The 15,433-nt window shown below is 36.5% G+C and overlaps 1 protein-coding gene across 1 annotated transcript; it reads right to left on the reverse strand.

Annotated features, from left to right (window-relative positions):
* Positions 1-647: 647 nt before the first annotated feature.
* LOC133524240 (protein phosphatase PTC7 homolog) lies at positions 648-15,005 on the reverse strand. The gene is made up of 5 exons (XM_061860141.1): positions 14,562-15,005; positions 14,036-14,215; positions 12,019-12,217; positions 3,058-3,317; positions 648-2,166 (listed from the first exon to the last, which is right to left on the reverse strand). Exons 1-5 carry the CDS (start codon positions 14,788-14,790, stop codon positions 2,117-2,119), a joined length of 918 nt encoding a protein of 305 aa, XP_061716125.1. The 5' UTR covers positions 14,791-15,005; the 3' UTR covers positions 648-2,116.
* Positions 15,006-15,433: the final 428 nt, after the last annotated feature.

A 15,433-nucleotide genomic window follows, 5' to 3' on the forward strand; every position in this document is an offset into this window, starting at 1 on the left:
ACGCACACGCAGCCGGTATGCTCCGGCCTTTAGGCCCATTAGTTTCTCCATGTTCGACTTTATCCGCGTCTTAGCTCAGTGATCGTCAGTAGCAAAGAGAATTGAGATAGAGAGGTAATGTCTAAGAAAAAAACGAACCCCTCCGTTTGACATCCAAAACAGGATGGCGCTGTATTGCGCCATATGTTTTGCGGTCACTGAATTGTCAAACGTCAACTTTTGACGATCAGAGTCCGCAAATTGTATGACGTAGTGATTATATGCTCTTTGATTGTATGGAGATGTACAGCGCCATCTCTCGTCTCCTGTCAAATTCGAAGCACGGAAATTAGTCTTTGATTTTACACAACTTAATCAATGTATCTTTGTTAGTAGGTACTAGAAAGCTGAAAAAAGTGTATATGTAAAGTATCTAAATTCGGTCATTAGGACACTGATAAAGTAACATACAAAACATTGCTAAGATTGGCTGAATCTATGGTGTTTATATCTGGTACTATTGGCCGAATGACCAGGTCGAGCCACGTAGATAGGTACTTTTGTCTATTTGACATTGTTTTATACTTAAGAGGATTATTAGAATTAAAAGTATTTCCTTTAACCTTCTATCCGAAGATATTTTTTCGGTAGGGTAGATATTAAAAAACTTTTAAATTTACAGTATTTTATTTTTTCACACATTCGGATTATTCGGAATGAACATTTCAAATGGATTTGTGTAAAAACGAGTATGAAATTAAAATGGTTTTACAATTGATGTCACATGTACACGAATGAATTAAATAGCAACAATTGATAACATTAGAAGCTTATTATCGGTGTCCCCTCAAATTGTTACTAGTTACTTGTATTGACCAATTAACCTGTACATAAACATTCATATAACTCCATATCAAGAAAAAAACATTTTCACAGTTCACATAGTTAATGATGTCGAGAAATTCTTTAGCAAAATTTGAAAATATTTACAAATGCAACTTGTTTCGTTTGCATCCGAGTTAATTATAATCAGAAATTAGGACTCTGGTAATACTTAATTTACACAGTACTAAACATATAAAGTAAAAAAACAGAACCGATAGCTGTGTTCGGTTGATGGCTAACCTTTAAATTCTACAGTAATAACAAGGATCGTAAAACTATCTCAGTCTTCATTCAAACATTCACACATTCACTCATGATTCAGTGCTATCGTTTCCCACGTCACGATGCGCTATCACAGGCATCAAAGACAATAATCAAAATAAACAAATTATAAAAAGTGGTGAAGAATCTCGACAACATTGTTATCATTACCCGCCACACTGCATTGCTTGTTTCAAGCACACAAGATGAAACAATCAATTTTCTTTAGCGATCAAAGAAAATGACAGTTCCTTACACACACAACTCAATATCACCATAATGTGACTAGTGTTCAAGGCTGTCATTGTTTAAGTAGAGTCAACGAAATTTTACATAGTCATCAAGAAGAACATGTCTCGGCGTGAGCCGGTTCAGCAATTTTCTACGGAATATTCAAATACAAGACACTTCTAAATTTTATTTTTTCACTTCTAAATTTTACCTAATCGGGGGATTAAAGAGTAGTTCAACTGCTTGGTCAACATCATCAATAAATGTTACAGTTACAGATGTGAAATTTGCAGAAACTTTCTAAAAAGTTGGAAGTTCTCGAAAATTTCATAGAGATACCGAAAGTTTCCATTTCGGAAATGGAAAGTTACATTCCTCATACAAAATTATGAGAAGTTTTCGAAAGTTTTCCATGTGGAAATATCGCCATTTTGGAATTTTTCCGACGGCACATCAGCAGTTACTGTAAAAGCATGACAAGTGGGGATAAATTGTGATAGAATAAGACATTAGTTATTTTGAGATCTTATGAGTTATAATTTTTCCCTCTCGTGTTTGCTTTAGATGGTTTTAGGTTCATCCAAGCCTTGAAACCACACGGAAATCCACCCTATAATGCTGAATAGACATGCCTGCACAAATACGTTACAAGTTTAGAAAAATGTTGAATTTTTGGTGTCGTTGTTTAAATAACTATATACCTACTAATTTCGTAATATGTTTAGAAAAGAATAAGTGCCTAAATCGAATGAGGACATTTTCATAGGGCTACGATCGCCAGTAGCACCGTTATGTCGTCTGGTTTGCCCCCTGCAAAAGAAAAAATACAGGTAATTAATAACAATACAACTATACTACACTGAAAATAATTAAGTACCTACATTCCAAAATAATCTAAACAAAAACTACTAAAAGTCTCAACCAAAGCGTTGCGATATATGCAACTGATAGTATCCTCAAAATGGTTGATCAGAGACTCAGTTCAACATGAACAAAGCTACGCTATTTTTTTACAAATACATATCTGCGGTTTGCAAAACTACATCAGACTGCTTTTGAGAATAAATAAAATTAATAATAACACCCATAAAACCGAGAAAATACTTTTTTTGCACATGCATAAAAAACGTTTACAGTACATATGGGGCTACTTTATAGCACTAGTGCGAGAAGTAGCATATTACGTTACTGTGTCGAACATTTAAAGGGCCATATGTACTGTAAAACGTTGTACGATACATGTGCGAATAGGTAATTCGCAACTCGTGTCGATTTAAAACACTCCCTTCGGTCGTGTTTTAATTTATCGCCACTCGTTTCGAATTTCCTATTTTTCGCACTTGTATCGTAATGTACTATATTGAATTGACTTTGGTCGCCATTTGAGTTGACCGATGAACAGAACGTTGCTTGCAGTGCAGGCGTTCCTGTTCAAAAACGTGAGTTTGTAACAAAAAAAGACAGGTCTCAAATTGATTTTTAAGCGGCGGAAAACAATGACATTTCCGTTTACAAAGTGAAGGCACGTATGCTCAAGATTATTTGACAAAAATGTACAGTGTTTTTTCTGTTTAGCGCTCTTTACGACGAGCGATAGGTATATGGAAACCTTAAATGGACAGCTTCGTAGCCATCGGATGAATGAAGCTAGTCGTACAGTCTGGTGCAGTCTCGTTGGTAGAAAAAATTATAAACACTCACCGATAGCATCAATTCCATTCTGCCTAGCGCTCTTAGCGAAGGGCGACATGTAGCAGCCGTCAAAGGACAGATTCCTGGCCATCCACGCGATAGAGTTAGCCACAGCCTGCAGACGCGGCGAGTCGCCAGCGAGTGTTTTCGCCCGTCGCATCTCGGCGAGCAGCACTGGCTCGGGCACGTTGTCGAACACGCCGTCGGTGGCGACGAGGATCACGTCGCCGCATTCGACGGCGAATTCTGATGTGTCCGCTGACTCTGGGCTAGAAAGACAGATGGTTCCTCATTTATGGAGTCAAAAATTGATAAAACTAAAAAATACAAAGTTTTGGATCGGATTGTAATCAGAATAAATTATGCTAAAAACGAAATAAAAAGCAGGTCTAAAGAGTGCATGCTGTCCCCCGAAATGCTGCGGTTGTTGGGGATATATTATGTCTGTTAGTGTCCAGATTCGTCGCAGATTCTCCCTCTTACGCTCCTATACCTACTTAAAGATGACCGTATAAACGAAGTCATCATAAAAGCAGCGTTTATTATTTGGTTCAGAAAATATTGCGGCTAGTCATAAAATGTTACATTTATTTAGCTCGTCTATTCAGGGTGCCCCGCACTATGTTTACAAATATACGAGCTCATGATCATGAATCATGTTTTAATTCAACTGCTATTTATACCTATATACACAATATATGTATAGGTCGTCGCTCGTAAATAAAAGGTAGAAATAAATAGGCCATTTATTGGCCAAGACCACAAGGCAATTTAAGAGAGTTAAAACCATCTGTGCAAATTGAGCCTGACTTCCTCTACAGACACTAGGAAGAACTGGTTTAATCCACCTGGAATAAAAAGATAACCTGTTTGAACTACCCGGTCTGGCGGAAACTGTACAAATGCAAAATTATAGCGTTTGGTTAGCAGTCAGATTCACATAAATATGTATAAATTTTTTTTACTTATATCATTATAATAAGGCTATAAATGTGAAGATACCTATTGTCATGATTAAGATGCGTGTAGTTAGGATAAGCGAATGTTTGTGACATAGTGTACGTACGTGAGAAGTACGTGAAGTACAAATACGTGAGAAGGAACCCAGATGAGTTCCCCACAGCAAGGAGTAACTCCGCAAGGAGGAAACCTGAGCCACAGAATAACTAATAGTACTTTGGCTGTCCTCGCGCATAGACTACAGAAAACCGGCAAGTCTCTCAAGATAATGGACGCTAAAGTTTTTAATAAGATTCCTGAGGCAATTAGAAACGTTAACACGGAACGTCAATTTATAAAAAAGTTTAAAATGTATTGCTTGATGAAGGCTTATTACACCGTAAATGACTTCTTTGATGAGTAAGAGTCCCTAAAAACACCATATCATTTGTCTTGACATAATTACATTTATAGTTTTTTTAAATGTATATATATATTTTTTTAATTTTAATTTATTGTAATTTATAATTGGACTGACTTCATTTACTACTGTATTAATTTTCGAAGTGATAATTGAGATTGTATATATCTATTGACATAATTGTACATATTTAATTTTGATCATAATTGTATTTTTAACCAATGTTGACAGTGTATTATTAGTAGTACCAATAAATAAATGTAACTATGTATAAGTCCACTTTGCAGGTTCATTTGATTTTGATCTCCATGCATTTGATACCACTTGAAATTGCAATTGCAGGCGTCCAACGGCTACAATGATCACATACCACCACTGGCTGTCCATAAACGTGATAGCAACCAGGATGGTAAACAAAACTGGCCCCTTTTTAGGGTTCCGTACCCAAAGGGTAAAACGAGCCCTATTACTAAGACTCCGCTGTCCGTCCGTCCGTCCGTCTGTCACTAGGCCGTATCTCATGAACCGTGATAGCTAGACAGTTGAAATTTTCACAGATGATGTATTTCTGTTGCCGCTATAAGAACAAATATTAAAAAGTACGGAACCCTCGGTGGGCGAGTCGGACTCGCACTTGTCCGATTTTTTTTATCTAGACAAGGTACAATTTTTTAAAAAATAAATGTTTTCCACAATCATACCTTCACATAACATTCAGTCACGAGCTCGTTTACGGTTACATTGAATACGAAATGCATGAAGATTACCATTCCGAACTTCGCATCATCACCGAACACATTTAGACTACGCGCGCAAGAAAACCACGGGATGCAATTACAAGCACATGAGTTGAATTGAATAACACGTGGTCCCCCGTATGATGCATCCTACCAGATGTAAACAAAACAAGTCATGGGATTATGTACATATTACATAAAATTTTAAACTTATCACGTGAGTTCTGAATTGGCTAATGTCCAGGGAACTAAAAATTCTAATATTAGAAGTCGAAATACAACAACACGATTGTGGAATGGGCACATGACTTCTGATGCCGAATGCGAACATTTAGCTAATTGACAATGTTGAGTTTCTTTGTCCTCAGATAAAGATTACAATGTATGTAGATGTTTTACCAAGCGGCGCGGCGCTTGTGGTTGTTTATCAATAAATAATCGGTTAGCTTGTAGACTGAAAAGCAAATACATATTTACGGTGTAATTGATCGCTATAGGCATGTGTAAGATTGCGTACAGATAGATACTAATAATCTTCTTTACAGATTGAACAATAATATCGCTTTCTTATCAAAGTACTAATCTATCGGCAAAAAATAGGCACCTAATCTTCTGTTATACATATATACACGCATACTCTAATAACCAGACTTTTAACTTGTTTCTGGCCTGTACCTATACTAGCTTAGCGAATCAATAGTATTTGCATAGCCTATATATTTAATAGCAAAATTTTACCCCCTGTTCAAACACTTTAAGGGATGATTTCGGCATAGAGAAATAAGAAGTAAAGAGCGCTCACTCGATACATAATGCTTATTATTTTCGTTGTCGACATCTAGCATCGAGTAGCGGAATAATCAGCACTGCTACTTGACAATAGATGTTGCGACGAATGAAAAGACTAATGCTCAATAATTTTTAGCTACTTAATATTATAACCGGATTAACGGGAACTCTATTTTCAACTTCTTCTTTTCGTCAGTCGCGACTCGCGACACCTGAGACATCTAGTGTCTTGACCGCTACTTGTAGCGGTGCTGATAATTCCGCTATTCGATGCTAGATATCGACTACGAAAACAATAAGCGTTTTGGCACCACTACTGATGTATGGAGTGAACACTCTACGCTTACTTTTTATCTTTCTATAATTTCAATGATGAAAACTCTCCTATTTAACAACATAGGACCGGGGAAGGCCCCGGGATTCGAAATATCTCCATACCAAATTTCTCCTTAATTTGTTCAGCGTGAATAAGTGACACACGGTTACTTTCGCATTTATAATACGTATTAAGTAGGGATTAGATACTCGGATTATGGAGATTATAGCAGTGTAGGTCTTCCAAGGGTAGTGACTTATCCCCTGAATAATACATTTTGTTAATATAAATCCGTCCTCACAAGACTCATTTTATAATGCTCGCGCAATGTATTACGGACGTTTTAGCACGCTGTTGCTTCTTCGTGTACAAATAGTTAGTACTTACATGTTTGGTAAGGTTGTCTGAAAAATGAGCTATAATAACCGCCGTTATGCTTGTTACTGAAATTTGCTTAACCTTGTCGTGGCATACGAGGACATACCTACACATGAAGCGTAGGTAAACAAGGAAAGTAAACCAACAAAGCATAGTGAGACTAAGCATTTCTAATCCTATTATTATTATTATTATATTAGCCTATTATTCTAAAACGGCAATAGTTTTTGTTTATATACATACGAAATATATTATATTACTAAAATAAGCTAAAATAGATATGGTTTTGTTTAGAAAAAAATACAATAAGCATGTGGTAAAATTACCCACATATGGCCGTTAAATTTCATTACAATCCAGAAAACTTGAGATACATACACACATTTACGCTTACTCTGACAGACAGCAGAAGCAACCTAGGCCTTCTGTCACCATTCGTGTACCACCCCTATAAAAATTATTACCTCTATAAAAGTTAAAATAGATTCTTAGGTAAGATAAGATCTAATATTGATACTGATCAGTATTAGATAAAATTAAATCTTGCTCTAGGTGATTATGCTTTATCGTTATTTGTTAAAATATGCCCCGGTTCCATAATTAGATAACATTTTCGTGTTATCTGGCACAATTCCAAAACAACATATATTTTAGATAGATGCATTTCAAATTCCAAGAATGAATAGAGAATATATTCACGACATTATACCAACCGTAAACCAATTTAAGAACAAATAACTAGCTTAAAACGTATTAAATTATAAATATTTACTGTAAGTACTGCATATTGCTGGTTAGTCATTTGAATTTGAACCAACCTGAGTATAGAGCTCGAAATCTCTATTGGGACCGTGCGAAGTACATGGTGGGGGTTAAGTTAAGCGATCCCAGCGCATAAGGTGGTAAAAATTAGAACTAACTGCGGATAGCGTCTTTAACATTTCGTACAAGTTATATAGCTCGCAATGGAACTTTAATTTACGATTACACCTGAAATATTCATTTAAATTGTATGGTGTAAGGGACCATTGTAATCTGTATGAAATGCTTAATATAACTAACGTATTTAATTTGATAATTATGAATACTGTATCCGTGTAAATAGCTTTGCAAATGCCACATATTACGTGAACTTTTTCTAGAAGTTAAGAATAGGTATAGTCAGTTATCCTTAAAAGATAGACATTGTAATATGGCAATTAGCCACTTTTAATGTTTAGCAGTAACACACTGGTTTACTGCGACATAAACGCATATTGCTTGTGTCAGCGCAACCATTGTGTATATATAGGCAGGCTTTTACAGAATATACGTTCTTATATCTATCACACATAAGGTGTTTCGCTACTACTCCCTGGACCCGCTCGAAACAATATTAACAAGATCACTCTTTTGTTATTTTAGATCTATGAATGAGAGACAACCACCATACATTGTATCTTATAGCTAAAACGGATTAGGCAGCGTTTCCGATTAAAGCTCCTAGTCAGCGTGATTTTTTCCGACACCATCGTTATATTTAAACCAATTTACACAAAACCTTAACAAGTTATATACCGAAGCCTTACCCAATAATCACTCTATTGATAGATGAATGTGGTATGAAGATCCATTCAATTGTTTAGTTTTGGAGTAGTTTTATAAGATTTAGTGAATTGACGTTTTCCCCTAGACTTGCGGACGCTAGGTTGCGTGTCAGCCCTGCACATAGCGAATACTTGTTTTTTCAAATTTGGGTGATAAGAAATTGATGCGACCAACCTAGTAGGATGATCGGGTAGCAAATTGGTCGATTGACTTATTTTAATATCTGGGATATAAAACACGACTAAGATTAACATACGTAATATTATGTCTAGAAGATATATTAATGTCTATATTTTTGATAAAATAGTTGCATCTTGTATCAATAGGCGGCGCGCGCGTTTTGTGCACGAGGAAATTGCCTCGCGCGTATGCTCGCTCTGTGTGGACCCGCCTAATGTCTAAGGCCCGCATTACTAGTTTTTTTCATACTAAACAAAGAGCTGCTTTAAAACTGTATTCGTGCTACATGATCAAACAGTGCGTATACATACAGGTCAAAAATCTTGAATGTCAGATATATTCATCTTATTCTTAATATAAACTTATCCTTTGGCACCGTTTTCCTCATTTTTTATTTATTTAGGTAGGTACACGGATTTGCAAAGCGATTGTTATTTATATATTCTCGTCTGATCTTTGCGTCAGAGAAAATTACCATATACTTAAAAAGTTATATCAACAACTGCTTTCCATTTGGCAAGACGTTTAGCAGAGCCTATAAGCCTATATTTAACTTTATTGCCAAAGGGTAGGTTTCTAATAAGAATTTGGAAATATGTACAGCAAAATAGTTAGATGAGCGGTCTGGCCTAGTGGGTAGTGACCCTGCCAATGAACCCCATGGTTCTGGGTTCAAATCCCGGTAAGGGCATTGTGATGAGAACAGATATTTATTCCCGAGTCATGGATGTTTTCTATGTATTTAAGTATTTGTATATTATATATATCGTTGTTTGAGTACCCACAACACAAGCCTTCTTGGTTTACCGTGGGACTTAGTCAATTTAAATAATGTCCCTACAATATTTAGTTATTTAAAAAAAAGTTGCGGATAAAACAACAAGTGATAACCTTTAATAATCATCATATATATCTTTTGCGTTCAAAACCGTTTGCTAACTTTGCTTTACATATAGTGTATCTCCTTTTGTAAAGCTATTAGATAATATACTCCCCGCTCACCCGCTAATATTGATGCTTGCACTCTACTTCAGTAACACAATTAATTGAACATTGGTCGACCTTATCACGTTGCAATATGGTTAACGTAACGAATAATCAGAAAACTGTCCGCGCTTGACATTTATGATCTTAGGATGCTTGGATTTGGATATATCTATCCTATTAACGTGCCGTAAGTGAAACTGTAAACTTATGTACACTGCGTGCCAATAATACCTATAAAGACCCCTAACAGCTTTCATATTAACTGCCACTGTGATGCTTAAATAGGCAGGAGTGATAGAGGCAGATAACGAAATTTTGATTTACTATTTTCTTTGCCGGTCCTCAGGTACGAAGTGGCGTAGAAATTTGACTGTACGTTGTATTTATTGTATAATATTGTCTAAGAAATAACCGTACTCCCGCATTCGACTGTAGATATTAATTCACGGAGCGGTACAGCGCCACCTAGGTACATTAACATTCATTTTTTTTTTTATGGTAGAGGAGGCAAACGAGCAGACGGATCACCTGATGGTAAGCGATTACCGCCGCCCATGGACACCTGCAACACCAGAGGGGTTGTAAGTGCGTTGCCGGCCTTTGAGATGGGAGTACGCTCTTTTCTTGAAGGTTTGAAGGTCGTATCGGTCCGGAAATACCGCAGGCGACAGTTCATTCCACAGTATTCGGTAATTTAATTAGTTTTAATTAGGATTAAATATGACTTCGCGATTGTTTGATTGTTGAAAGCGTGTTCAGCATCTCATTACGCAAATGATACAAAAACTGATGTTTACACATTTATCTTATAACCTCTTGCTTTACTTTTAACAGCCATAATGATAACAACACAGCGACATAATTAATTGATCTAATAGTCTCAAGCGCATATGATAAATAACAGTAATTATAATGTTTTGATTTTATCATATTAATGTGCTATAAATGGTTATCCAGCAGACGCAGCACATTCATATAGTTCCTAGCCGTTTTTTAAATAAAAATAAAGTTATTGATAGCATCATGCTCCCAAGTGATGTCAATTACGTCAATGATTCATTACTTATAAAGCTACAAACAACAAACCGGCTTTCTCAAATGCACAAGTTGTAATACGAGGGATTGTATGAGAAACATCACGACAGAACTGAAAGTGGGGCAAACCGCGTGCTCAGCATTTCCATGTATTCAAGAGTCATCCGGCAGGGGCCTAACATCGAAATACGAAGGTCGCTTTGTCACAATTTCAACGATTCGAGCGAAAACTATGCTAATAGACGATCGAAGGGCGTGACAAAGCAGATGTCACTTTTATACCCTCGCGATTGAAAGAGACAGACACTGTCACACCGACCACATACATAAATGCTCACTCTGCCTGTCTGTTACAACTTCATGCTTAAAACGCTAGACTGACTTAGATGAAATTTTGTACGCAGTTAATTTGAGTCCTGAAAAGGATGTAGGACAGTTTTCATCACGGAAATCATTACGCAGAAGAAGTCACGGGAAGAAGCTAGTTTTCAATAGTTATTTATGAATTCATTTTCCATGCTATGGACCTTTTTTTTCAACCGTCTGTAAATTTAATATCTAGTATATCAACACCACTTTCAATCAAATCGGACAGGTAATCCGCATTCGTGACGAAGCTTAAGATATAGTTTCAATACAATATAGAATTAATAAAATTATCGAAATGTTCAATAAAATGTAATCCTCATAGATCTCATAATAAAAGTGTAGTTGCATTGAATGATATATATCAATCATTTGATGCACTAATGTATTGTTTGCAGGGTTAAACAGTCATAATCTCATAAAATACAATGGTAATACTGTGGTATAAATTATTTTGCCCCTGTCTTGCACAAGTCTATCTATCTGTACATTTATGAGTTTAAATATAGAAATTCTGTTTCTTTTTAATTATTTTTTTCGATTCAGCGCGGTCGGCGTGCACGAGTAATCGGTAAACAGTTAATTGAAGCTGGCGTTGTTACAGAATATACAAAGAGAGACGGAGAAAAAATATGGAAGGTCCTTACTATGGATGTAAGGAAACCTTCGGAATTTTTCTTAGGCACAATCTTTCCCTATAACTTTAATCCACAACTTTTTAATGCTCAGGTTTTTCAGAAATTCTGGTGAAATAATTATTCATTTTCGTCAAACGACTTCTCGCCATACAAATTTAGCCTTTGCCATCATTGGCAATTTAATTTTTACAGTTGCCTTCCATTAGCTATTGTGTCGACGTATTACCTTTCGCTGAGCACAAACCTGTAGTGGCCCGGCTCACCCGGCTGAGCTGTTATAGCGTGTTGAAACAAGCAATGCACAGAGCGCCCGCCTCGCGCGAGGAGGTAGCTGCTGTGGTAGTATTACATGTTGCTGAGCAGGTTCCTGTCCTGGCCCGGCGGCGGCAGGCTGAGCTGGTAGGGCGTGTTGAAGCAGTGTAGAAGCTTGCGAGAGCTGTACATGACCCGCCCGCTGGGCACTGTTGCGCGATATTACCTGTCACTGAGCAGCATGGATCCTGTCGTGGCCCTGTGGCGGCAGGCTCAGCTATAGTATGGCGTGTTCAAATAATGCCACTGCTCGTGCGAACAAGTTAACCGCTGTGGCGATCTTACCTGTCACTGAGCACGTTCCTGTCGTGGCCTGGTGGCGGCAGGCTGAGCTGGTAGGGTGTGTTGAAGTAGTGCTGCTGCTCATGTGAGCGATGCACGACGCGGCCGCCGCGCACCACCATGTAGCCGCTGTCGCCGATGTTGGCCGCGCGCATCACACTCTCAGTCCTGTCCAGGATCATTACACAAGCTGTGCTGCTGCCTGTATCGACAAAAATAGTATCTATCAGTTTTATTTTGTATAAAGTGATTAATGTTCTGTATACATGGTGTATGGTGTTTTTATTGAATTCCGTTAACTCCGGGGTATGCGTAAGTACGTAGGAAAGTAAATGGCATAATTAGTTAGGAAAGTAAGTAATAAAATGTTGCATATAATGTTGTTGTAACAGGGGCATTGCATTTAATTCAACCAAACAATTGAAAACTGCGACATATCAATGTAATTTCGAACATCAATTGTCCGAGATAGTACTTACGTTTAATAGCAAATGTATAAACTCGTACTAAATACTAATCAAAATGTAAACAAGCCCTAAAGCAAGTGTATACGCTCGTAAGGCATAGTCGTCGCTTATAAGATAAAAATAAATTATTGTTTATCTCTGATATTGAGTTAATTTGAATACCAGTGTTTTTAAGAAAGTTACTTACATTTAAGCTCAGAAATGCACCCTTGAAGTTAACGGAAAACACAGTGTAGTGTAAGGTGTAAGTAAAGGGAAGCTTTCTTATTGAAGGAAGAATGAACTCAAGTAAACAATAGGGCAGCGAATAGGAAAAGCTAAATTTGAGCCCTACAGCCTAATGATAAAGAAAAAGCAATAAGCCTGTAGAATCCGTCTTGCCTCCCTTTGCACTGATTGCAACAAAAGAAAGTGAGGTAGTATCATTGTACATTTTTTCATAGAGATTTGACATTAATGATGACATTACCACACTTTGGTATTGGCGGTATTGCAAATGCCATTCAGAGTTAGCTTGGACCGATCCTCAAACAGCATAAGACTAAGACTAATCAGTCATAATGACAAACATGAAAAAAAATATTTAGAAATGGACTTTTTTGTCCACATTGTCGTGCAAAAGTTGCTTAAAAAAGGAATTTAATTTCAATTATTGACACTTAACTTTATCAGGAAATAGGAACTCATTCCAACACACATTTATTTGTTTATCATTATCACAGGTGGACCTTAGCATAATTTCATTCTGCTTTAGATAGGAATGGTTTACAGAGTATTGAAAATTTGTGTGACATTTAATCCAGCTGCCAGATAAAGCAAAAAATTCAAAAATATGTGAACATCTCATTATATTTTGGAAAATGTAATGGTATGTTGCATTTATTTATTTAAACTTTATTGCACAATAAAAATAAGTACAAATGGCGGATTTAATGCCATTAGGGATTCTCTACCAGTCAACCATAGGGCAAAACAGAAATCCTCGAATGTGGGTGCAATGAGCAATGCATTGCATTGTATTTTTGTTGCTGTCCATACACTCCTGGAAATGTTATAAACTCTGCTGCTGACTGTATCAGGAAGGAACAAGCATAAAAAAGACATTGCACTTAATGCATCATTATGAGTGTGATAGGTAATCATTGACATAATAAATTGCACATTTAGCATGGACATGCACACTACAAGGAAACATTTCTTAAGCAAAGGGTAAACAAGTTTACTGGACATATTTTCCTTAATAAAAAACGAATGAAATCAAAACCTTCAACACTAGGTATTTGTACATGCGTGTAGTGGTACAAATTGAGTTTTTTAAACAGGAATAATGATCAATTTATGCTCATTAAAGTACAAATGTCATCATAGATATGTTCACAACTTAGAACCTTACTCCACTGCAATAAGGCAAAAAATGTGTAAATAAGTTTGACATCCACCATCCACTGCATCTGGAATATGCACTTTGTACCCACTTTAACTGGATGTTTAGTTAGTCCTCATATTACTCATTTAATCATCAACTTGGACTTTGGACCTAAAGTAAAACTTACCTAGTATAGGCTTCTTGTGTTCAAGTAGCTCATAATATGACTTGGCTAGGAGGTCAGCAGGCTCAGACAACTTAAAATGGCCCATTTGGACCAGTCTCTCGCATGTCTTCATTAAATAGGAGGAGAATTCCCCGGGATCAATTCCGTAAGCACGCCATCCCCCCACACCGTCTGCCACTCCTGTAAGAGTACAACAATAAAATAACCTATAAAACGTAATTTAGTGAGCTCATGATGGTAACTTTAGTGCAATTAAGGTAAGACCTTGGAGTAAATAGGGACATATTTGCATGTCAAATGTTTAATCAAATGTGTCTATACCATTGAGTTGTTCAGTTTTTATAGTTATGAAAATCAAATATATAATATATAGACTTAATCACAACAGCTAACCATGTTAGACAAACACAAAATAGGCAAGATAACAAACAGCATTCACGCAAATACCACGCTATTTTTTGTAGTTAAATTGACACTTGAAAATAACATTTAAAATTGAATAAAAACAAAAACAATATCAACTCACCAATAACGTCCGCATTGTTGAACTGGGTAGAGAACCATGCGTCGTCCCCAAATTGCCCTTTACGAGTTCTTCCATTGACAATGTCTTTGGGGAAACCACACACTACTGATACTAAATATGGGTGTTTCTTACTAGAAACGTTTAATTCAGCAGAGCTGGATAGGTTTGAAATCCCATTCCTTATAGCACGTGATAGCACTCTGCCTGTCCAGAAAATAGACTGCATCATTCATTAGTTGTTTTGCACTTTGACTCGTCATTCACAAACAAACATCTGGTATCAATGACACCATGGTTATGAAGGGTTTTATGGAGAGACACGCAATAATAGTAGCACTACTCGATTTAAACAATAATAAAATAATTTATTTCCTATTACTAGTCTTGTGACCCAACAACCATAACCAACCACTCGACACACAGACTGAAATTAGGTGCGTGCGTCGTGATATTATGCTGGGGTACTGCGACAGTGCGACTATCCAAATCTGACAATATTTGCCATCCTCTCTCGCCATGCAAAAAGCTTTGAGGAAAAAAGGAGATAGAAGTAATATTCTCAATTGCACACAAAGCAAATAAATACATTAAACCCAGATTGAATTTCGACTCTATTTTTATGCATATTAGAGTTTATTTTAGTTTCACACAAATACTTTTGACAGCATTTAACCCCTTTTGTCTTTTTCTTACATCCACAGATAAACAGCCTGCGTCATATGAAATAAGGAAAGTTCACAGTTACCATTCTAATACAGTTTCTCCTTTATAATATATCTCAGAGAAAACTATTAGATATAATATCTAAATAAAAATAATATAGACTTTAAAATAATATTAACCATTATCAAAGGAATATATATATTTATTTA

The sequence above is a fragment of the Cydia pomonella genome, chromosome 13 (genome assembly GCF_033807575.1).
Source record: "Cydia pomonella isolate Wapato2018A chromosome 13, ilCydPomo1, whole genome shotgun sequence".
NCBI classification, from domain to species: domain Eukaryota; kingdom Metazoa; phylum Arthropoda; class Insecta; order Lepidoptera; family Tortricidae; genus Cydia; species Cydia pomonella.

Excerpts from the sequence above, each read along its gene's own strand:
- LOC133524240 (XM_061860141.1), bottom strand. The coding sequence starts at position 14,790 with ATGATGCAGTCTATTTTCTGGACAGGCAGAGTGCTATCACGTGCTATA. Across the intron at positions 3,318-12,018 it reads AGGAACGTGCTCAGTGACAG|CCCAGAGTCAGCGGACACAT; the intron begins GTAAGATCGCCA and ends CTGTCTTTCTAG. Across the intron at positions 2,167-3,057 it reads GAATGGAATTGATGCTATCG|GGGGCAAACCAGACGACATA; the intron begins GTGAGTGTTTAT and ends TTTCTTTTGCAG.